Raw genomic sequence first — 25,963 nt, 5'->3', positions numbered from 1 at the left:
GAACTTCATGTGCATCTGGAATATGCCAGGCGCATATTAAATGAACTGGCCGCAGAAGCCATTGTGGAAGAGGGAAGGATAAAAGAGGAGGAAAGAAGAAACAAAGAAGAGGAGGAGAGAAGATATAAAGAAGAAGAGGAAAGAAGATACAAAGAGGAGGAGAGAAGATACAAAGAAGAGGAGGAGGAAAAGGAGAGAAGAAGAAAAAATTTCAGAATCCCAGAAACCGAAAATTGGGATTCTGAAGCCACATATCCTGCCTCTGCTCTCTCCCCCAAAAAGGTAAAAAGTAACTGGGGGACAAGATGTGTATGTGGCGCCAGGCCTGGAAGGTGCCACCATTAACCAGGTGTCCATGAAGTTCCAAAAAAAAACAGCCCTTTTCAGGGCTACCCAATACTCTAGAAAAGAAATAACGATCCATTTGCCAATGAGTGTAGGTAGAGTAGTGTGAATATAAACACTGACTCTTTTTTAGTGTGAGGGTATGTGTTTGAGTGTTAGCGTTTGTAAGAGCTCAGGTATGTTAGTGTGAATAGCAGATTATGGGTTTCTTTATTGATTCTTAGCGTATGTGGAGAGTATAGTTTTGGTTTTATTATATGAAATGAGAAAGTAGGGGATGTTTTCCTTCACGTCCGCGCGTTGTTAGGTCATGATCTAGGTAAGATTAATTTTATGTTTTAAGGGGATGTTTTCCTTCACGTCCGCGCTTTCACTATAAGAACCCACAGTATTCGTCGTTCAAATCATTCTACAAAGAAGATGGCTTCTAACCAAATGGACAAAATGCAAACATTGCAAGACGTTTTAGACAATTTAGGAATGATGGAGCAGATGTTAATAAGACTCGTTGAAGACCACTATTCCTATAGTCCCCATCGTGTAAAGATGGAAATTAATAACTTAAGAAAGGTAAAGGACAAGATAAGTGGTGTCATGAAAGAGATAAAGGAGGAGAAGGAGGATGAAGAGGAAAGAATAAGAATACGCAAATGGAACGAAAAAATTGAAAAAGAAGAAGAAAATGAGAAGAGGAAGAAAGAAGAAGAGGAAGAGAAGAAAGAAAAGCAGGAGAAAAAAAAAGAAAGAAAAGAAGAAAAAGAGTGTAGGAGATAAAATAAGAACTTGGTGGAGAAAAAGAAGAAATTAGAAGCAGAAGAAGAAAACCCAAAGGCCCTTTTCAGGGCCCCCATATTTCTCGAAAAGAGATAGCCTTTCAATTGCCTACCTTTTTTAAATTTAAATTTAAATTTAAATTTAAAAAAACTTTTTTAAAAAAAAATCCCATATTCAATTCCCCTTTTCCCTAGACAAGCCCAAACTCTATTCCCATGTTAATTTCCCTTGTCCCTAGACAGACCCAAACTCTATGTTAAATTCCCATTGTCCCTAAAGTGACCCACGATTTTTCTCCATGTTAAATTTCCATTGTCCCTAAAGTGTCCCAGGGGTCTTTTTAATGCTAAGTCCCATTGTCCCTAATGTATCCCACCTTACTACTTATACTTTACCATCGTTTTTATTGGTATATTGATGAAAGATTATTCTTGTTAAGATTTCTACACCCACTTTCACTCAAAATATCTTATATTCTGATATTAATCCGATTTTATTCATAATAAGTAAGCAGTATTTCAGCTCATGAATATGTACAAATTACAGACTATATAACGACTAGCGATTGGCCAATGTCGATTGGGTTTAATCCAACGTCAAAAGTTGTCATTCTTGCAAAAGTTAATACCTTTTTTCAAACCCGAACTTCAGTCTTTTTGTGATTAGCATGAAATAATGATACATGCGATACAAAAGTACTCAAATGTTAATTAGCCGAATAAATGAAGAAACTTTATATTTTACATACATACATACATTGTATCCATACTTAAATTTGTTCACCCTATTCAAGATGACAGTTATGTTGATGTTGCTCAGAAATTAGGAAAATACAGTTAAAGGCATTGATATATCTTACTAGACGTTTGTCTTTTAATACATAATGACTTAACGCAGAAACTCGTTGACCTACTTTATCAGATAGACACGAATCGTTTGTCTTATAGTACATATTAACTTAACGCAGCAACTCGTTGACCTACTTTATCAGATAAATACGAATTGTTTGTCTTGTAGTACATATTAACTTAACGAAGAAACTCGTTGATCTGCCTTATCAGATAGATACCAATTGAATAAACTATGCTAATATAATAAAATTTATTACGATATCTATCCCAGTTATCATGCCAGTCTTTTGGTTGGTAAGACAAAAATAGTTTTAATTTAAAATGCAAATCTTATATTGGAAGATCAAGCTGTTTTCAAAAGCGTGTGAATTTAGGAGCTAGAAATAATTGTAAATTATGAAAACATTATAAGGTAACGTAAAGAAACAAAAAATTATTCTACCAGTTTGCATAGGTCTTGTGTAATTCAATTTTGGCCATGCTCGTTTGTCTTTAACGCCTTATCATATTTTCAACCTGCCACGGTATATCCTCATATTTTTGTATCCATATTTATATGTATCACGTTCTATTCCTCACGTTTACTTAGTTTTTTTATTTACTTTCTTCCTAATTAGGACAATCAATATGTAAAATTGTACATAATTTTGATGACTCTTACTATGATTTCTTGGCATGATAGAAAAGGCTTATTTGCATAACTTTTATCTTGACCTTACGTGTTGTACTAAAAATATCTTTCAACTAAGCGAATTGTGCTACACGTTTTTCGACTACGTTATACTCTTCTTCCAAAACTTCGTGTCAACGAGGAAAATTTCTAAAATTGGCTTCGAAATCCAGCAGATTTGAGTAGTATATGTTCATGAAAATTAGCAGCTTGGAAGATCGGTCACGCGATTAAACGTTTAGCTTTGTAAAATTTTCATAAGTATTGCTTCCTATAAAATAACATTAAAAGTATAATATGAAACAATCCAATTGGTCACCTGGTTTATATAACGTAAAATAATAACAATCTGCAATTTAGTTACATTACGACAGATAGAGTTACCTTTCTTAGAGTGACGTACCTGGTGCAAATCTTCATTCCACACTGATTACCGTGGGAGCCTCATTAATAATAATGTCTCGAAAAAATCAACAGTGGTAGCTCTAGAAGTATCGTGTTGAGTGGAGGTGGGAGAGGGTACGTAGAGGTGAGGTGTCATAAACAAGCAGGTGAAGGGCAGCTAGGACGAAACCCCTAGGGAGGCTATGGAGCGAAGCCCTCGGATGTTTCTCCAGTTTAAACATTCGCAGAGCATAATTTTCACTATCTAACTTTGAAGATAATTTATTAAAGGATATTTTTCAGTTAACTTCAGGGCATCAATTCAAAATAGAAGACTCTAATTTTACAAACTGTAACAAATCTGAGCACTCATTTCGCCCGTCCCTTTTGCTTTTTTACTGTTGTGTGAGGGGGTGGGGGTAAGGAAACTGTTTGGACTGGGGGGGTAAGAACACTATATGGACTCTTTGGTAGGGGGTGGGTAAGAACACTACTGGGCTCTTTGTGGCGGATAAGAACGCTGTTTAGACCTTACTAATCTAACTTGCTTTGTGTCGTCTTATTTTTAACGGTCAGTGGAAATTACTTTTGTGCTTAGCAAGTTTTAGTTTTCTCTTATTTGAAATACTGATGTTCTTTTAATTTGTTTGTTTAGGTTTTGTTTATTTAATTATTTATTTATTTGCATTCTACACCATCCATGCATGTAATCTACGTATAAAATGAGTCATTCAGCATATTTTTACTAACGCAATTGTCATGCGCCTCATCCAAAGATAATATATACGCCAACTGTCATGTAGTCAAATACGTACCTATGTATAGTTATTCCAAATAAAAATATATATCTGCATGATGCATATGTTGTTGCTTTCCTTTAATGTTGTCGTCGGAATGCAGACGGAAAATAAATACTGCAACAAGCTGTAGACACGAACAAATTATAGGTCCAGTCTAATCAAACGGAATATATTGTATCCTTTATAATATTTTCGTCTGACGCATTTCGGGAATGAACTAGAAAAAAAACAGGAAAATTTATCTGTATGTCACTGACATGGTAATAATGTTGACTGCCATTTCTCTTGTCGATTTAATATACTTTGTTGTGCACTATTGAACCGCACCTGGTCTTAAGTAATGTGGTATATTCCGATAGATTAGACCCTGCCAAATCTAATGTTTCTTCCTGTCGGCCACTTTTCGCCATATTAATTTGCAGTCTGCTTTCTGAGCGATTCCAGTCTGACCCCGACTGTTCTGTTGACGAGAACAAATACCCGACGGTAACGTTATACGTCACTGTTGGGGTACTAGTAGTACAAGTAAACCAACTATATTTCTGTATTAAACTCTTTGATAAATACGAATTAGATGTTATTCGAACACACGCGGAAATAAAACAGTTCAATGAATAGATTACACTCGAGCAAAATAGACAGAAACAAACAGACAATACATATATCAACAAGAGCACATCACACATAAACAACATATATACGTTACATTACCGGCCGGACTGGAGGGGTAGGTTTCCAGGGTGTCCGGAACTCACCCACCCATGGCTAGAAAACAATCAACACACACACACACACACACATTCACAACGCACAGTCACTTGTCACTTGAAATTTGACCATCGTTTTATTCCTGCGCGCGTTTGTTAGGTATTATGCAAATTGTGAGTAAATAGGCACATACATTACTGCGTGGCTGCACTTTCGAGAAAAAATAAGGGCCCTTTTGAAATTTTTGAACCCCTCCCCCAACACTTGATCTGAACTGGCCCTGCACTGCGCTACATTATCTAGTACCTGTTAATGAAGATTACAATACAGTCATATCTGCATAGCTATATAATTACTAACATTAGCAACCTTAACACGTGAGTTCGAACCCGCGACCACCCGCATCCGAGTGGATGCTGTAACCATTGAGGCTACCGTAGCGGTCTCACTGAAGTGTGTGTATGTGTGTGTGTGTGTGTGTGTGTGTGTACGCACGCATTGTTACACCCATCGGAACGTGCTGGATTACCCATAACTGGCATCGGATTCATTTCTAATAGTTGGTTTTCTTTGTATGCAAAGCTCTCCCGATATTGCTCTGTACAGATCTTAATTACAACACTGAATACTTCTTGTGTAATGTCTTCCAACTCTTATCCGTACTTATATTTCGCACTTTATTCTGCATAGGCAGTTTTTGTAACACTGATTAAACTTAACTGCAAACCGTTTAGCTGCATCGTTGCTCTAAGTATAGTGGTGTATTCACAACGATTTATTTGTGTAAAATTAGCATAAATTTGAAATTATGTGTAATTATCTAACCCTATAATTAGAAAATGTATTACGAAAGGAAAATAAAAATATGAAAAGCATGAAAATAATTTGCATTTTGCCGATTTATATAATAATGAACACAATTGAAGATATGTGTATTGATGTGTGTTAATGTTTGCTACATGGTATAAACGGTCATACACGGTTTGCATCGTGAAAACGCTGGGCGGAACATGATGGAAGACATTGAGCTCGAGGTATTTCCCAAGTGATCCGTAAAAATTTACAAACTCTAAGGTCTTCATTTTTACATTAGCAATAATTTAGGATATAAGGTATATGCAGAACGCCTACAAAAGAGAGATTTTCAAGAAATAATGAGTTTTTGCTGGAACAGCACACATAAAAAAATTAGCTAAATCCTATTTGATTATTCATGAAGTTTATTTCACTTAATTTGAAACCAATTATAAAGTAACTTGAAACAATAAAACTCAGTCTGATTAAATTCCAATCTCCATTCTCCTATGTAAAAATCTGACAGCGACCGCTTAAGGGGTCATGTTCTGGTGACCTATAGTATTATCATAATCGCTAATTGTATGAGGCAATCAAATGAAGTCTTATATCATGACCTTTGGGAGACTGACTAGTATGGCTGAAGGGCATCAATGTGTGCCGAACGATTTGATTCACATCCAGATTTATGAAAGCTGCCTTTTGATAGGTCACTTGAACATGGCCACTAAGCGGCCGCTGTCAAATCTATACGTAGGACAGTGAAGATCTAATTTTGATCAGATTGCTATTAAACGTATACGGCTTTTAATTGAGCGGTTCTACATATTCAGTGAGTAAACACTTCTAAAAAATAATTTAAGTCCAGATACAGGAACGTGTAGCGAAATGAAATGCCTATGTTCAGTTCGTTCAATGTAATTCCTTCTGTCAGGTTCAATAGATACATACAATGCCCCATCATCATCGTCTGGATAGATTGACCACCGCACAGAATTACTTGAAAATCCAAAAATATGACCAATATCATGAGGGTCAAAATCAAAAGGCAAACTGCTAGTGGTTTCCGCGGTGAAGTTTTCTCCATAACACTGGACGGAAGTAAGACAAGTTATTGCATCGGAATAAGATTAAACAGCACAAATAGCATAAATAGAACAAGTTCTATAATGGACTGCGATAACATGACTTGCACAGACAAAGGAAACTTCGCACCATAGGTTAATTCTCTTCAAATGGATATATCTATGTTTGGATTAAGTATGAGATGATACTTGAAATTTCAAACGAAACATGATAATGACGGGCTTGGTGTCTTATGCCTTTTCCTAGTACAAAGGAAACACTAATCGGGGAGTGAGTTGGTGTTACTAGGCAGAATATCGTTGCAAATCTGGAACAAGTGGAAATATTTGAAGAGTGAAAAATTTCTCGAAACAGTATATAGGAAGTAGGATATATATATATATATATATATATATATATATATATATATATATATATATATATATATATATATATATACGGTGTTTGTATGGCAAAGCTTCTTTGCCTCAGACAGGCTAGATTTTATGACAATTGTTAGGTGTGATACGTAATACACATATTTGTAATCTTTAGTCCACAGGGTATAATGAAAGAGCAGAAGTATAAACCATGGACACAATATCTTTGAGCAAATGGCGACGAAGATAATTTTCCACCCCCACCCAACTTGCTTGTTTTACGAAATCATTTATTATTATTTCTGAATTCGTTCATGCCATTAAATACTAATTTATTGTATATATTATTTATATAAGTTATTTATTCAGTTTATGAGGAAGTAGGATAAACAAGTAACGAACAAGCATAGGGCATCACACTACCATCAAATAGGGATATGATAATAGTTATAATACTCAATAACCCTGCACAATAGTGCTGAACAACATATCTCACCTTCATTTTTAACAATATAATAATGAAGATTCGATCTTTTCTTCCTGGTCCACCTCATTGTAAATGTTATTGTCAAATCATTGATTTATAAAGGTACTATCGACATTACACTTGTATGTATTACTCTGTCACGCCAAAAAGACCAATCCTTTTGGCAACGTGCCATTATTATTTATTATACCTATATAGCGTGAAGGGAATGCAATATACAGGTGTCCCAAAATCCTAAGACTGCATATATATTTTACATTGCCGGGTCACCTTAATTAAAATTTCGTATTTTATTCTTCAGAGTCAGTGTGCATAGCATTGTCTTATTTAAATAAATTGTTTACTGTTCGAAAACAAATTTGCACGACCTAATTGTTGCATACCTAAGGAGATACATGTATCTGTATGTGAATCAATTAACATATATTTTACATTGTATGTAATTATGAAACCTTTCATTTATAAAATTTCCTGCGAATGGAAAAGTTCGGATCAAAATATAAGGGTATTGATTTTAGGGACAACTAAATCGCTAACCATTAGCATTTATGAATAATGTGTATAGTTTACTTCTAACCTATGTTTATATCTATTTTATGTTTTATCTGATAGATAGATAGATAGATAGATAGATAGATAGATAGATAGATAGATAGATAGATAGATAGATAGATAGAAAGGAAAAGCGAATATATGTATCATTCGACAGACAGGAGACAAAAATAGATTGAAACGCGTGAGATTGATAGGCATGAGTCAAACTGGATATTTGATATTTGAACAAATGCGCTGCTTTGGAATACAGTATGGCTGTATGAATGAAAAGATTGGCATATATATGGCAGTAATGATAGATTGACAGATTTATGGATTTTCTATTGATGGAAAGATGAATTAATGGACAAATGAGTGAAAGGACACACACACAAACACACATTAACTGACTGAATGCTTGAATGAATGACTGGACGGATAGATAAGTGAATGCACAATCAAAACATTAGTATGTATGATGCATTATATATATATATATATATATATATATATATATATATATATATATATATATATGAATCATCTCATGCATACTGGATTTAGCAAAGGATCGTGTGTATCGGAAATTGATTACGATTAATGTAAAAAAAAATATAAAGAAAATTTCTTTAAAAGAACTGACAACGCTAAGATTTCTTTTCTGACTTGCATACCATTATGAAGAGTCTTTATTATAGGCAAAGAAAAAACAGAACAACTGGAAAAAAGCACGATTAAGCGGATGTACTTGTACCTAACGTTCTCAGTCGAATATACGCATCGGAAACTGCAAGTATCTATTGTGTCTTTCTGTATATGACCGTTGAAATAAAACATTAAATTGAGCGAATACAAAAACGACTGAACGCAAGGAAAAGTATATATTACAATGAGTTATAGAGATAGCAGATTTTCGAAATCGACTGAGCGAATACAATAATGTTTTATTTTATTATGCCACTTTGTAAATAATCAATGAAAGAAAATATTCGATTGCATAAAGTCAAAACTGAATTAACGCAAAAACAAAACAAAGACACAAAAAAAAGATAAACGAAATGAAAACAAAATTTGTCTTCACTATCAAACTACCCATTAAATCCAGAAATATAATAATTTATAGTAGCGTAGTAGTTGCATTTTTCTTTCTGCCATTATGTAACATATTCATGTCACTGAAAGACATGGAGACGGTTGGTCGGTTAATCTTAATATACTTGACTGGGCAGGGTTTGGCTGGTTGTAGGTTACGCTTTTGTGACAAGCTATCATCAAGAATGGGAACTATGCATGCTGCTTGAGTATGTTTTCGATTTTACTCATGCCCGCTGAAGAGTAGTCCCTTGCGGCATTGATAATTTGGGCCGAAACTGGGTGAATGAGCGATATTGTCCTTAGAGAGGCTGTAGATGACCTTGAAAAATTGAAAGACCCTAAAGTCGTAGAAGCCTTCCAAGGAATGATTTGTGCTAAATGTGCACCTCTTATTACCTTGGGCAACCAAGACACCGACCTATAGTCCCTAATCATCACATTCAATACAGCTGTTAGCGGCACAGCCAGCGCGATTATTGGCAAAGATCGTCAGGCAAAGAAATGATGGATCACAACAAATGTCTTGGAACTATGTGACAAACGAAGGGAACTGATAAAGCCAAAAAGAGATAATGAGGAAGCTAAATAATGCACAAAGAAAACACCATGATCAGCAAAAGCACGAACAAGGCAAAAGGAGTCCTGGATATAAAAACACTGTTGTGAAATCGAAAACAGTCTGAGCAGAAACAACAGCAAGAACCACCATCTAAACTAAATCAAGAAAATGTTTCACAGAAGATCAAGAGATCATCATGCGACGGACAGAAAACTGCTCAAAATTGTACAATCATAAGACGCAAAGAGGTCCAGCAGTACTAAACTGCCCTCGGGCAAAATAAATATTATTGCCTAAATAATGGCGTTGTGTAGTGAAGATTGAAAGGGGAACGAGAGACAACATTTTTAGGAATATCTCAGGAACTAGGCAGCCCATATCGACGCTTTTCCACAAATTAAAGTCACATCGCTTTAGCCGGACCTTACTTACTCTGATGTCTTCTTCCTAATGGATTCATATTCTGACGAAAGCATGGAAGCCGGGAATTCCGAAATCGGTTAACGGGATGATAAATATCTCGATCGAAACGAAGCTATCTTACCACTTTCTTCAATATTTTTATATTTTATTCGCTTCGTTAAAGAGACGTTCTTAAGCATAATGTGATTTCGCCAACTGCAAACAGCGTATCAGTTACGGCTTCAAGCGTAGAATACATTTTCTCAGTGTCCAAGTGTAGCATCGATATTACTTGCACCCGATCGGAATAAATGACCTCCACAAAATTGAAATATATGCTCCTTAATTACCGCAGCACAATGGATTCCTAAAAGCTAAGCAACCTGAACTAGATGCTCTGTGTGATTTTGTAATCACACAATCATTGTAAATGGTTATGGTTCTGGCAAATAGTGTTTGTGGTAGGCTATTCCATGGCCTGCCTCCCACTGAGGGAGCCAGGTCCGACATACGTATTAACAAGTCTTACGTGGGACAAATTACTGCGACGAACATCAAATTCAGTTACATGTACGAGAGTTGTGCATTCGCTGTCACAGGTGATAACTCAAACTGAAGCCAAATCAAGTTCTCAGCAAGTAGGGCAATAGTTGAAGATGTTTGACGAAGTTCGAAATAAGGTCAAGACAGCCTAGATGGTGATTTTTCATTTTCGAATAATAACATCTGTATATCCACTTACTGAGATCTCGAAAAGGGAGCCGAAAGAATAGAAAACTAACTTGTAGTGTTAGTGTGAGTGATGCTGTTCAGAGTTGTGGGGAAGCTTGGGCAGGTGGTTTATGTTGCCTGTCTAACTAGATCTGTTACAGGTGAATTTGCATTTAACTGGAAAAGTAACCATACCATGTATGTACGAGTGTACCACCTAAATCAGCGCTTAAGATGGTCAGTGGTTGAAAGTGCCGTTGGTCGGGATTATATCAAACGATGTACGATAAATATGTTCAAGCTGCCTATCCCAAACATTTTAGGGTAAAATTATGAAATGCATCTACTAATGTCAATGATTGATGGAGTATGATCGCTCTTTGGAGATGCTGGTCTCAGCCACATGTTGCATGAATCGAGCATGTTTGCCACTCCAACAGTGGATCATATGCTATGTGGAAAGGACCATGAGAAGGCAATTTATGGACTTAAATTGGCATATGACCCACTGTGTTAAAAGTTTTTGTTTCAGTTCTAAACATGGTGTGAGGAAGGAAATAGGTCTTTAGCGTGTGCCCTCAAGGATCTGTTATTTGCTCTGAAGAAAGCCATTACTGAAAAGGGAGATGCAAGTAATCTGATTCAACTCTCTCGTGTTCTGAACAGTGAAATACTTTCCTTTCATTGAACAAGTGAGACAGAAGGGGCTAGAGTTATTAGCAACATGGAATCCCTGAAATAACATTGTTTTTTTAATGGGCTACTTCCCCGAAGATGTTCATCAAAGCAACCAGGGGACTCATGTTTGCATGGTTAACAGTCTGCCAAGGCTGGATTGCGCCCAATACATTCGGTCATAAACATAACACATTATACCAGATATCCATCTATCATACTGCCCGTAACGAGGCTCTTGCCAAAACAAGTAGAATGTGAATTAATTGAGGGAAACTGCTTTTGAATTTGTCTTGAGGCCAGGTCATGGGTGTGGATAGAGCATACCCTGAACATACTGAGAACATGGCAAAGACCTTTTTCTGATGAGTGTTTTTATTTCCCAGTGCTTCAAAAGCTTTTTTGACACAATGCCACCTTTAGACATCACAATCATTCCAAAATGAATGGAAAACACCATGGTAAAGGCCAAAATTGTCTACGTTAATGGAGAGGTGACGTTCCGTATCATCAGCCAGTCAATTCCTTTAATAGAACACCTCCATCGTGACCTACCTTGACCTTCGAAAATTGTGACTGTATCAATTAGTCTGGTCCGTGAGGATATAATAATGAAAATCTGCACAAAGTCAGATTTAATCTTTAAACGTGTATATTCAGTGGTTGGAGAAAGAATTAAAAGCATGACCGGTTGAGCAGATTCTTTCAGCTATGATATACAGGCAGTAAATCAGTATTTCTTGCTCATAGTGTTGTGTGCAGCCCAGGTACATGCGTCGTATTGCTGCTACAATGCCATCGCCCTTCCATTAAGACTAAAAGTAATACTTTTCTTCATGGCTGGAAGGCAAGGAAAACATGCGAAGCTCACAATGTTCGTCTCCATATACACAGTCTGTGTCAATCTAACCAGAGGGCAGCAAATTATCGTGCTGCCTGTCATTTACATAACAGGGCGTAACACTGTCAATACCCTAGATGAACATGAAAAGAAAACCGCCTTCAGGATCAGACAGATATCAGGCCATAGTAACATTTGGAGACTGACTGACCTAAGCGATGGTGCAAAAGGCTTCTGTAATACAGTTTGTTAGTATCCTATTTTCCATCTATGTTTTGTGTGGGGTTTTTTGGAACACCTAAACTCGGCACTAATCCATTATCACAAACCACAGATGATATTCCGTTACGCTCCCTTTCATGTGTGGTTGTCTGTGCTATGATCTCGTTTTTCATGAGTAAGCGAAAACCAAACATACGTTGTCAGCAACACGACTTCACAAGTTCCTTTAAATTAACGAAAGACTAAGTTTTACCGATCTATAAGTGACTATGTTGGTAAGAGAAACTTTATGGTGACACTCTTCAAAGAAGACTGTCCATTAATGAAGGCCTTTAAGAAACTACCCAAGATATACAATATACACATAATTAACTGGGCGCTATAACTGTATGTACTTAATGCTGCATTCATTTGTACAATTCGAATGCTTCATTTTCTTATATGGTATGCATGCTTTTCCACGCGTACATTGTAATTATCTGTGTAGATATACGTTATTTGCTCAGCAATTGTTAGCATTGTAACGGCAGCACTTAACCCGACCCTCAAAGTACTTATTGTCCGAAAATCTTACACGTTGATTATCAAACTCTCGTAGATTCAAAAAAGCTTATTTATTCGCAGATTCTCTTCATACTGTATAATTTATGAAAACATTTGTTTTCTCGTCATCGATGCTTTGTTTAGACATCACAGTAATACAGCATGATCTTTTATGCCGTGCAATATTCAAAATCATTCATCCAACCAGGAAGATTTAAGCACCCCACCCCTTAGATGTGTTATATACTTTTTGGTACAATGATAACAATTCACTGACTAGGCGAAATGGGAGTTCCAGTGCATCCATTAGATGGAACAATATGACATTCAAAAAATATCATAAACGATAGTGCTAGACTTCATATATACTGTCCCAAAACGGATTGCGCCTTTCACATTTTTAATTATCTGTAGTATACACTTGTTTAGCATTACAAAGGGGTGTTTTTATGATAAATAAAAGTGACAGTCAATATCGATGAGATAGATCGCAAATTTCAGTGATGCAAGTAAGCTAGTAAAATCATTCATGTGGTACCGTTAAGACATTTATTCCTTATATGTCGTTAATGGAAAGACGGGGCCCGGGGGGGGGGGGGGGGGGCAGTACCGTACAGGTAAGAGTTCAAATCGACAGTGCTGGACATCGCTATGAACTGCCATACTGCAGACAACGTAGCAATATGACTGAAAAATTGTTAAAGCTACGTTAAAACTCCAAATTACACACACACTCGTGCGCACAAAACAATGATCTGATTAGCGGGATTTGTTCAGAATGACGCTTCAAAAGTACATCTCTCTCTCTCTCTCTCTCTCTCTCTCTATATATATATATATATATATATATATATATATATATATATATATATATATAAGAAAACAACTATTGCCTTGCTTTATTGATAAGAAGATATGATAATATACATGTGCTCACGTTTGTACAGTATGAATTTTTTGGGGGGGGGCACCAGACAGATGCCCCCCCCCCCCTTAGCCAAAGCTTATAAAAGGTTTATGTGTGTCTGTTACCCCCAAAGGTGTGTTGTTTGTGTTGTTATATTAGAAATTTTGGAATGTCGCTTCGTTAGAAATTTCGTTTGGGGTATTTCTAAGTTCCCTAGTGTATCTATAGGGTTGTTCATCCGAAAGTGGTTTATATTACACTTTCGGAGTTCCTCCCCTTTTTATGTGTCGACCTTGCTAGGGTCGCCTATGTCCCGTGTTTGCTATGTGTATGTGCTATATGTCTGTAGTTGCTATACTGTGTTTCCGTGTAGGGACAGCAGTTATTCCAAATTAAATAATCCCAGTTGTCCTGACTTTCTCCTTGTTTATATCACATCAGGAGAAAAATATTCAATTTTGAAATTTGGGCGAGAAGTGTTTTTCATAGAAACTATTTGAAACCTTAGTGGTTTGTATGTGTGTGCTGAAACAATTTCGCAGATAGGAAGGGATAGGCCTTGCCCGAGGTGGGGTTTATACTTTATTTATTTGTTGTATATCTCCCATCTAGAGCATGTCCACCGATTTTAAATATGACAAAAGATCGAAAAAAAATTCTCAATAGTCTTCCCTTTCGGGGTATTGGCGCAACATTGCAGCTGCATTATGTTAGTATGTGTAAAGGAAGAAGAAATAAAGGGAGGGGTACAGGTAATCTGATGAAGGTATATCTATAAATTATGTTGTCCATTTGAGGGTTCTTTTTCCAGACTCTTTTATGGGCCTGTTCACTTCTCGTAGCGCCATGTGACATAGCCCCATAACGTCCTTATCTGTACTTTCCTCATGGAGGACTCCTATACTACTTATCTATTATTATCACCTGACCACACGCTTTCATTGTGGTAACTATAAACTCTTTGATCTTGTATAATGTGTTTTTATTAAAATTTCCATCTAAAAATAATATATTCTGAGGTTTATATGTGTCATATTTCCTAATTTCTGCTATTAACCTTTCTCTATGTTCTTTTGTCTGTGTGCATTGTATTAGTGTGTGTCTTTTGCTAAAGGATCCTATTTTACACAGCGGATATTTGGGTGGTACTCTGACCATGCGCCGTCTCGCTGCAGCCTCTCCCGTCAACCATGCATCATGCATGTATTTGAAGGAGAGGTTTTGAATCTTTAGGGAGCCTAGTTTAGACCAGTGCCCCCATGCTCTCTTCCAATTGACATACATGTGCTCTTTTTCAAGTTTGCATGGTAGTTTCCCTGTTATATCATTTCTAATCCAATCGTAGGTAAGTTTCTCTTCTGTTTCCCACAATTCCTTCCTAACCCTAAATTTTAATAATAAGTCTTTGATGTTTTTAAATTTCCTCGGACTTTCTAACAATTTTGTAAGTTTGCTATTTTTGTATATATCTACCCTATTTCTCAAAATAAAGCCGAACTAATATATATATATAGTCCTTCCCATGGTAGTTTGGGGTCCGCATTTAATTTTATAAATCTATTAATAATATTGGTTATTTTCATAAGTATAAGGCGGGGTAGACCAATCCCCTCCCCCATTTCTTTAGCTCTATATAGGGTTTCCTTTTTAATATAATGCAATTTAAAATTCCATATGTATTTAATAATATTCTTATCTATATGTTTTAATATAACGTTACTTATATCAGTGGACTTCATAGTATAATTCACATTACTATACATATATGTTTTGGCCACTTGGGCCCGTTCCATGATGCATAGTGGCGTTAATGCCACATATCAACGTTTCTTTTAATTTCATTTTCCATTTTTTTTACAGTTTTCTTTTTCCTCATTTGCTCCAAAATATATTCCTAATGCTTTAACTGTCTTTTTGAACAGGTGTGCCGGTAAGTCTGAGTGCTTACCACGCCAGTTGCGTATCTCTAGGATTTCTGTTTTATCGTGATTGATTTGCGATCCTGATGCATTGCCGAATTTTTCAAATTCGTTAATTAAGTGTTTAAAGGAATTAGGATCTTCTATAAAGTTTGTGCAATCGTCAGCATGTTGTAACATTTTCACATCATCTTTTATGTTTGGAACTTTTATACCTTTTATATCTTTCTTGAGTTTTATGCTGATACTTAGCATTTCGATTGCTATTACGTATAATAGCATGGATAGTGGGCATCCTTGCCTCACTGATCTTTGGATATCAAATTTCTCTGTCGTGGCTCCATTTACCTGAACTCTAGAGGTTGTATTATTGTACAGTATTTTAGTCCATTTTCGGAAGTTTTCTCCGTAGCCAAATTTTTCTAGGACTTTTTGCATTTAGTTGTGTTCAAGTCTGTCGAATGCTTTTTCTTGGTCAAAAAGTACCATGGCAGCTTTTTTCCATTCTCCTGTAGATAATCTATGATTGTTCTTATGTTTAAAATGTTATTTTGGATTTCTCTCTTTTACGTCCACATGTTTGATGTATGTTTATAATTTGGTCCAAGCCTTTTTTTATTCTATTTGATAAAATTTTGCTTAAAATCTTGTAATCATTATTTAGGAGGGAGATGGGCCTCCAATTTTTTAGGTCATCTCTTTCCCCTTTTCCTTTATATATTAATATTATAATACCCTCCCTCATTGTTTCAGGCATTTTGTTATTTGTAAGTAATATATTATTGTATAACCATTCAAGTATGGGCGACAACTGTCCACAGAATTTCATATAGAAATCCGCGGAGAGTCCATCTCCTCCTGGTGATTTTCCTTTGTTAATGTGTTAGGATACTTTCTCTTATTTCTTCCTGCGAGATGAAATCTTCACATAAGTCTTTATGTTCTGTCGATATCACCTCGCAGGGGATTTTTTTAATAAATATTCATCAATTAAATCTCCTGTGATATTTTGTGATTTATATAAATTAGTGTAAAATTTTTTAATATATTCCATGATTTCTCCCTCATCTGTTGCTATCTTATTATCTGCTACTTTTAATTGGTCTAGTATTTTTTCTCCCCCCTTCCGTCTTTCTTCCCTTTTATATAGTTCTTCTGCCTTTTTATAAATTTGGGTCAATTTTCCCGCTCTGATTTTTTCCTCTAATTTCTTCCCCTATAATTTTGTCTATTCTTTTTCTAAGCTTGGCTTCTAATTCTTTATTGTTTAATTTTTTTAAGTTGAAATGTAATTACCTCTTTTTCCATTTTCAATTTTTTACTTTTAATATTTGAAAATTTTATTGCAATTTCTTTAAATTTCTGTTTTAGAGTTTCCCATTCCATCATAATATCTATATTTCCTTTTTGTTTAAAGTTCTCTATTTCCTGTTTAATTTCATTTATGAAGTTTGTATCATTTAGTAATGAATTATTAAGCATCCACCTCCCTTTTCCCCATCTTTTCCTATTTGTAATTTCCATAGTCATATATATAATTTTATGGTCCGAAATTTTAAAATTTTCTATCCCAGCTTTTTGTATGTTTTTTCATTGTAATTGGTACAGAGAAATTTGTCTAACCTACTTCCTTTAGTTATTTTATCCTCATACTCATATGTGTATTCTTTTTTAATAAGTTTAACCTTCTATATATGTCTATTAAATTGTGTTTCTTGATGAAAAGTTCCATTTCCGGTTTGATTCTTATGTCGTTTGGTGCTAGGTCCCCTTCCCTGTCTATATTATCACCTACCCAATTAAAATCCCCCCACCCCATTATTACATTTTCCATGGAAAACTTTTCCAGGTATTTTGACAATTTTTTTAGAAATATTTTCTTGTGATTTCTATTAGCTGGCATATATATATATATTTATAAAGTGAGTTTTTTCTATAACTATATGTAGGAGCCTTCCTTTGAAAAATTTTCCTTCCTCTACTCTTTCCCAATTCCCATCTCCGCTCCTGTTTCATATTCTGATTCATCTTCTTGGTTATTTCCATGGTCAGTTTCCTCATCCTCTTCAGAAGCATTTGTTTCCCTCTCACTCTCTTGATCTGTTTCCTCATCTGTTTCTTCTTCTCTTATCTTTTTTTGTTTGGTTTGGGTCTTTTGACTGGCTTCTTTTATGGGTGATGTATCCCTCTCTTGGGGGGATATAGAGTCCGCTTTTCTTCTTTTCCTATTTCTCCTGGGTAGAGGTGTGGATGTTAAGGGCGTGGCTGCTATGCTTTCATTATCTTCTTCCTTTTGGGTTGGTTCAATCACAGTAGGAACGTGCACACAAGATCTTATAGTTTCTTTGACCTCAATTTAAGTCAGTATGATCTTCTTATTTACCTTGAACACGTTGACCAGTTTACCCGTCAGCCTAAGGAAGCAATAGTCACACTGTAAAATATGTCATCATATCATATGATCTTATTTACCTTGAACACTTTTACCAGTTTACCCGTCAGCCTAAGGAAACAATAGTCACACTGTAAAATATGTCATCATATCATATGATCTTATTTATCTTGAACACTTTGACCAGTTTACCCGTCAGCCTAAGGAAGCAATAGTCACACTGTAAAATATGTCATCATACCATATGATCTTATTTATCTTGAACACTTTGACCAGTTTACCCGTCAGCCTAAGGAAGCAATAGTCACACTGTAAAATATGTCATCATATCATATGATCTTATTTATCTTGAACACTTTGACCAGTTTACCCGTCAGCCTAAGGAAACAATAGTCACACTGTAAAATATGTCATCATATCATATGATCTTATTTATCTTGAACACTTTGACCAGTTTACCCGTCAGCCTAAGGAAGCAATAGTCACACTGTAAAATATGTCATCATATCATATGATCTTATTTATCTTGAACACTTTGACCAGTTTACCCGTCAGTCTAAGGAAGCAATAGTCGCACTGTAAAATATGTCATCATATCACTCATTACCTTTTTGACAACCCGTAGCATTTCTGACTCTCAAAAAGTCTTAAAAATCGTGTATCAATAAAAAGGGTAGTAAAACCTATATTTTCCAATTGTCACTGTGTGTGTGTGTGTGTGTGTGTGTGTGATGCTGATGCCTCCATCTGAAAGAACACAAATTATTGATCATTCACTGCACGTCTAATGAGTAATGCAACATTTAAAGTACTGCACGGAAAGTGTATATGTGCGTTTGTGCGTGCGTATGTGTGTCTGCCTAAAACTGAGCTTGCAGCAGGAGCAGTTCAAATATCTTATACAATGAACAGATTCTGAACTTGTTGGTGATGCGCCTCGTAAACGTCTGTTTAATAAAACGGGTTTATCTTCAAACTAGTTTTATTTGTATCGTATGGCAACTTATAATTCTTAAATTCATCCATCTATCCTCACATTAATGCATCAGTCATGTATTTCTTCTAATGCACCAAAGTAATGTGCGAACTTGCCAAGGATTCAGTTCCATAGACCAAACAACGCTTGATGTTATTAAATGTAATTGCTTTGACATCAAATCCCTCAAATAATACATTTATTTGCAACGCACAGTTCATCTCTAACATTGTGTAAAAGCTGACAAGAACCATACGAACATATATATAACAGACTTTAATTTATTCTTTTCAAAGGCACACGCAATCCTGACACAAGACAAACAATAAACACAAAAAGCCTTGCAATTATAGAAGTTTACATAAGCTTTTATTCCAGCAAAAATCGTTATTTAGATTTGTGTAATTTCAAAGCTTTACCGTTTATTACGTATCTTGTCTGATTTGTGCTTGGCTTAGAATAAGAAAAAGAAGTTTCAATTAGAGTCGAACGCGCAAAGACTAGTGAGAAACTATTTTTGTCTTGCACTGTTTGTTGTCACTTTAATGCATTGATCTTAATCAATCCCTGACATACGTGCTCCCTTGCTTGATCCAATACATACATACATACATACATACATACATACATACATGCATACATACGTATGTAAATACCTACATACCTTCCTGCCTATACATACATACGTACGTTCTTACCTACCTACCAACATTCGTACGTACGTGACTACCTACCTACCTGCGTACCTCCCTACCTGTGTAGACATACATACATACATACATACATACTAACAGCTGCCTCGCTTGGCGCTCAGCATTAAGAGGTTAGTGTTTGGACTGGTCGGCCTGGTGTCAGATAATGTCACTAGGTGGGATATCATGCTAAATGTTTGCGGCAGGATACCCAATGCTAAGTGTCACTATAAACTGCCACACTGCAGACATCATAGCAGTATGACTGAAAAATTGTTAAAGCTACGTTAAAAATCCTAATTACACACGCACACACAGACACACACACACACACATGTATACATACATACATAAGCATTCACTACTATGTTGGACGAAGCAGGAAGTGTTAAATTACTCATTCCCGTCTTCGCCAATTGATTGTAACGGTTGGCTAACAGTACGAACAAAATCGTCAATAATTTGTTTTATACAAATCTAAGTTACAACATTGAATGCCAATTTTCTATTGTCATTCAGAGCATAACTCACTGATATTTCTTACATTATTCTTGCATATGACGTTTGTATAGCATTGACTAAACCAACTTGTTAACCGTTTAAACGTCTTTACTCTAGTTAGGTTGGCGCATTCAAACGGATGTATATGTATTTGAATTAGCATAAAACCGAAATTCCAAATAATTAGCAAACTTTTCAATTTAGAAAATGTCTTACGAAAGGAACAGAAAAGAAAGGAGGGCAGTACATAGAAACCAGAATGGTTCCTTCATGGATTTGATGCCAAAATGGGTCGACATGTCAAATTTGGATCACTGGGGACAGGTAAGTGTAAAACATCTCTCCAACATATGTATGTATGTATGTATGTATGTATGTAATTCGTATATTTATAGAAGTACATTGGTCAAAGCAAGAGACAGAGCTTAAGATAATTGATTCACATAGATATTATTATTGCGTCTAAGTCAAGACTGTATGACCTGATGGATTGATGAAGAGACCTAATTTAGGCGGAGAGATAGTTTGAGATATTAGCGGAATTATATATTAATTAACACATGAATGAAAGAGTGAGGGAATTAATACATTAATGGATGAATGAATGAGCTAACGAACGAACGAATTAATTATATATATATATATATATATATATATATATATATATATATATATATATATATATATATATAGAGAGAGAGAGAGAGAGAGAGAGAGAGAGAGAGATAATTGGATGACAAAATGTGTTTGATGGATAGATGGATTAATGGATGAACAGGCAGACATGTATATATTATGTATCTACATATACATGTACTTTGTGTGTATGCGTGTTTGTGGATATATCCTTCTACGCCCGTGTCGACCTATCTGTGGTTTTCTTTGACTAAGAAATGTCCCCAAATATTTGAAACTGATTGTTCTATCCTTTAGTATCATTTAGATGATGACGATAAAGATGACAATAAATATGCCGTATCTTAATCTATATATAATTGTAATGATTTCAGTGTTCGTTCTAATATTTACCAAAAAAATTTACATTATTTTAAAAATCATGTAAACAATTAATGCTCACATCATATATAATTTATTAATGGAGTCAAGTACAACATTATATCATTTATTAATGGAGTCAAGTATAACATTATATCATTTGTTAATGGAGTCAAGTATAACATTATATCATTTGTCAATGGAGTCAAGTATAACATTATATCATTTACTGAGTCAAGTATAACATTATATCATTTATTAATGGAGTCAAGTATAACATTATATCATTTATTAATGGAGTCAAGTATAACATTATATCATTTGTAAATGGAGTCAAGTATAACATTATATCATTTATTGAGTCAAGTATAATATGATATCATATTATGATCAGTTCACCTGTTTGTGTTAGAAGCCATTTATTTAATTTATACGTACGGTCGGATTGCTATTAAAAAGCTGGATTTCAAATTTTACCCGGAGATATATATATATACACTCATATAGTAACTTAGCATAGCGTTTAGAATGTAATATTAACTTAACATGGTGTTATGAAATACAGAAATCACAATGATTCAATCACCCAACCCCCGAAAATTACATCTCATCGAAAATTTGCAATCATTGTTCACTTCAGCGATTATGTTGTTGCACTTAGATAATACACACTATTGAAAATTCTGGTAGAAAATGAAAAGATTGTGATACGCATCTTTATTGCATGTAAGAGAACACCAGCACATACGTGTTCTTAAATAAATTGGAATAATTAAGACAATTAATCGTCTAATATTCTTAACTTATGTGCCTCGGTTTCCATTTCTAGAGAGGTTATTTTTTGCACTAATTTTGTCAGGTTTCTAAGAAATTACCATCGGCGTGAGTGAGGTTTTGTCATATTTATAGCTTGTATTGTATTTATACTTAGAGGCGAAATATTATCTAGAACTATCAATCAAGCAAATCAAACGTTCTGTGTATGACATCCGTTAGAAGCACTGGCAATAATATTAATTTGACGTTGTTGTACAAGAATAAAACTCTCTTGTGTCAGATATTGGATACGTGCAACGAGCAGTGAATGGGTTCTCAATCATTTTCCTTTAGAACAAAAAACGCATTAAATAAAGGAGCTACCGGGTGCTTCACCCACTGGGTCCCCACCATGGGTTCCATCACAAGTGCCCCTTGCCTACTTGCTTTACGCCCAGCAAAACAAATCTCTGGATCCGCCCCTGAGATGTGAGAATTTAAACGTGTATATCATTGTACAATATGTATTTAAAGAATGGCTAATTGCTTTCCTTGCCATCTGAAAAATAATGATCAATTTTTTATTTTGCAGTTTGTTTACTTTGATCTTTCCAAACTATTGACTCGTCATGTTATATACTCTTTATGGTCATATTCGAAAACGAGTGATTTTTATTGCGCCTTTTTAAAAATATTTAACACACCAACTCATTGAACTTCATAAAGTCCTACAATGCTTGCATTATAGGACTTTATGAAGTTCAATGATTTGGTGTGTTAAGTAGAAAGAACAAAGTACATTGTCTGTGTCTAGATACCTTATTTCTGTATTGATTTTTCCTCCGTCTGAAAGGCGTCATTACTTACACGACCCAATGTAGACTACTATTATTTCCTTGTCTAATCAAAAATGCACCATTCAAAGCATTTCAAAGAGTATAACTACTATGTGTGTGAGTATAATAGAGTTTGGAGTAAGTAAATATGGCATAGAATATTAACATACATACATACATACATACATACATACATACATAGGAGGAAAATACAAAATGAAATATTCATCCAATTTAGACTAAGGAAAAAGACAATGTGGTTGTTATTGATTACCTTAGGACCTTGATATAGAGCAAAGTGAAGTATAAATTAAAATTTACTGACCCAATTAGCCACGCGGTACATATTAATAGAAGATACGATCTTTTAAGTTGAATTTCATTTGCAATTGTTTGTCTCGTTTCACTTTACCTCATATTAGAATATCTTGATTACTATATCGACAGTATTAAGAACGATGCAAGGATTCTTTATTTAAAAGAAATTATGCTTGTTCAGCTGGAACTTTCCTTAGAATATTACGCTTTTTACAGGACTGTCCGCTCGGTATCACATCTTTATTGATCAAATGTCGAGAACAACTTGAACACTATTTTTTTAGGCTTTTTGCACAACATCGTGTAGAGATGAAAAGTCCATGTCTCTGGTAAATTTACTCCCAAATTCATCATTAAAATTAATAAAGAGTTAGATTGTTCAAAATAGCCGACTGCATTACCTTCTTTGACAGAGTCTTGGTTAGCTGTTATGTATGCCATCATTCTTGAAAAAGCCGATCAGCAACCAATTTAGAAGTGAACTGATTATACCGTCTTTCAAGTAAAACCAACTCGTTGAACGAATACGGTCATGAATTTAGATATTAAAAAGGGAGCAAAAGAAACAGGAAAGGAAAAATTGCTCACCTTTCCTTTTGTAAATTTATAATGAAGACATGCGCATTATATGAGGACCTACCAAATTTAATAATTAAAAGAGGGAAATAGTATGAATCACTCATCCTTCATAACATTTTAAAAGGTCATACAAATTATGAAAAAATATGATATTTTGCAAGTAATAGAAACATTTTAAAATTGAGAAGTTATTGAAAACATTGTAAAATGCATTTATAAATTCAAAATTCAATGATTTTTAAAACAAATTATCAATAATAGCAAGGAAAATGACAAAATGGCAGAAGTACATAAACAGCTACACTTAAAAATTGTCCTCCAGAAAAATGTTATTTTTACCAAATCCTCATTGAAGTTGCAATAACGGTAAAATATGAAAAAGTTTTAAAAACATAAACATTATAGCAGAACTTAAAACATTATAAAATTTGTAAAAGTTATACCAAAATACACAACTTTTCTTTTAAACAAATCAACAATTTGGACAAACATACATTTTTTAACAAAAAAATATCAAATTTTAACAAGGATTGTCCACAGAATGCAAAAATGACACCATTTATGAGCAAACGCTTTTTAAAACCTCTCCCATTTCCTCTCTTGCTCTGTGTAATGGTATGTATGATATTATATAAGTAATGTTTGCTTGTCTTTCTAAATAATAATAACAAGAAGAAGAAAAAGAAGAAAATTAAATCAAGACATAAGTTATTTTACTTACTTTGGTATAATCTCATGAAATAGGGACAACAGCTAAATTTCAATCATTTCACCAGTCATTAGTGTTTTGCATTGCATTTCACACAGGGAGCAGGTTCTCCTTCATTTGATTCAAAAGTCTCTATATTCTTCCTTTTTTATCTTCCATCACATTTTTTTTAAATTGTTTATAACAACTTGCTTTGTGAAACATTTGTTCTGTAAAGTCTTTTCATTAACATGTTTGCTTTAAAAAATATCCCAGATTTGCGGAACTGCTTTGTTTGAATTCAATTTTTCAGTTTTTTTTAAATATTTTTTAATCGAACTTTTCCTTTATTTAAAACAATGATCATTACTTCTTTATTTTTAATTTTTTAAAATCTTTTCATTTGTTGTTTAATCTACTGAATGACTTTTTTTTTTTAGTTTGTGTTTTTATGTTTCTTTTTGTTGTTTATTACATCTTTTTCAGCAATTATCATCATAATATATTGGCTGCATTTTTGTGTGTTTTCAACTTTTGCATTATCATTTTGAGTATTTGAAATTAAATTATATATTTTTTTGTTTAGATTTTTACGAGAACTTAACCTTTCATAACTTTGTCACGAACTGAAATTCTTTTATACAAGCCTTTTAGTAACAAACTTTTAACAATTTGTTAATTTCGATAATTTAGTAATTTTTTTTACAAAATTAAGAAATACCTTGCAATTTTTTACTATTTATATATCACTTGTATTCTTGTATATATGCCTTTACTCAGAGTATTCTAGGACACTATTTTGTTCTCTTTGTAAGAGTTTTCCGCAAATTTATTTCACATATTTGTTAAGAGTTACCCCTTCTAACACTTCTAGGCAAAAGTTATCTCCACTTTATTTTTTAATTTTCGGCAAGAGTTGTATCCTGTTTATTTTGCAGTAAGAATTGTATCTTCATTAATTTGTAAGGGTGACGCGCTTCAGTTTCATATTTCACATAGGGTTAGATGTTTACAGAAGAACAATTTCACCAGTTTTCCTCGCTTGTTGTACTGGCTATTTAAAAACAAAACAAACAAAACCCTTATATATCTTAGGTATTGTTAAAAGCACTTTTGATTTCCAGACTTTTCGGGTAGGAGTGATGTGTGTAATGTGGGTTATTGATTTTCCATCATGGCTTTGCTTCGAATTTTTATTTCCTGTATTAAGACGTAAATTGAAAGAGACAAAGGGCTGATAACGTTTTATATATATTTTGTATATTTGGTAATCCATTCATTGCTATCCATTGCAATCTCAGATGCTGATGCAGTCTCGACTCGCAAAATTTGTTTTCCCTCCTTTAATAACTGTTAAAGGTACTGTACTTTAAGACTAATTCATGTTCATTGTTGAGCCCATTGGAGCAGTCATTTTGGTTACCCGTGTACTTCGGTCATGTAAAATTTCCACAAGTACAATATCAGAAGAAATTTAAGTACACGAAAGTAACCTAGAGGTATGTCAACATTCTCTCCAAGGTGCATGTAGCAAATGTAAAGAACTTCACCTTACACCTGTT

General features: G+C 34.5%; 1 protein-coding gene across 1 annotated transcript in view; it reads left to right on the top strand.

Annotated features, from left to right (window-relative positions):
• The first annotated feature begins 20,340 nt into the window (after positions 1 to 20,340).
• Positions 20,341 to 25,963, top strand: part of LOC149798505 (uncharacterized) — a 66,472-nt gene continuing 60,849 nt past the window's right edge. The window contains exon 1 of the mRNA XM_089957102.1: positions 20,341 to 20,552. Coding sequence (XP_089813228.1) covers positions 20,436 to 20,552 — 117 coding nt within the window. The 5' untranslated portion in view covers positions 20,341 to 20,435. The remainder of the gene's footprint in view (positions 20,553 to 25,963) is intronic.

Source organism: Sinohyriopsis cumingii, chromosome 5 (genome assembly GCF_028554795.1).
Source record: "Sinohyriopsis cumingii isolate HCF-2022 chromosome 5, ASM2855479v2, whole genome shotgun sequence".
In the NCBI taxonomy this organism is placed as follows: domain Eukaryota; kingdom Metazoa; phylum Mollusca; class Bivalvia; order Unionida; family Unionidae; genus Sinohyriopsis; species Sinohyriopsis cumingii.
The sequence above is the reverse complement of the archived record's forward strand: the minus strand, read 5'-3'. Positions and strand labels throughout refer to the sequence as shown.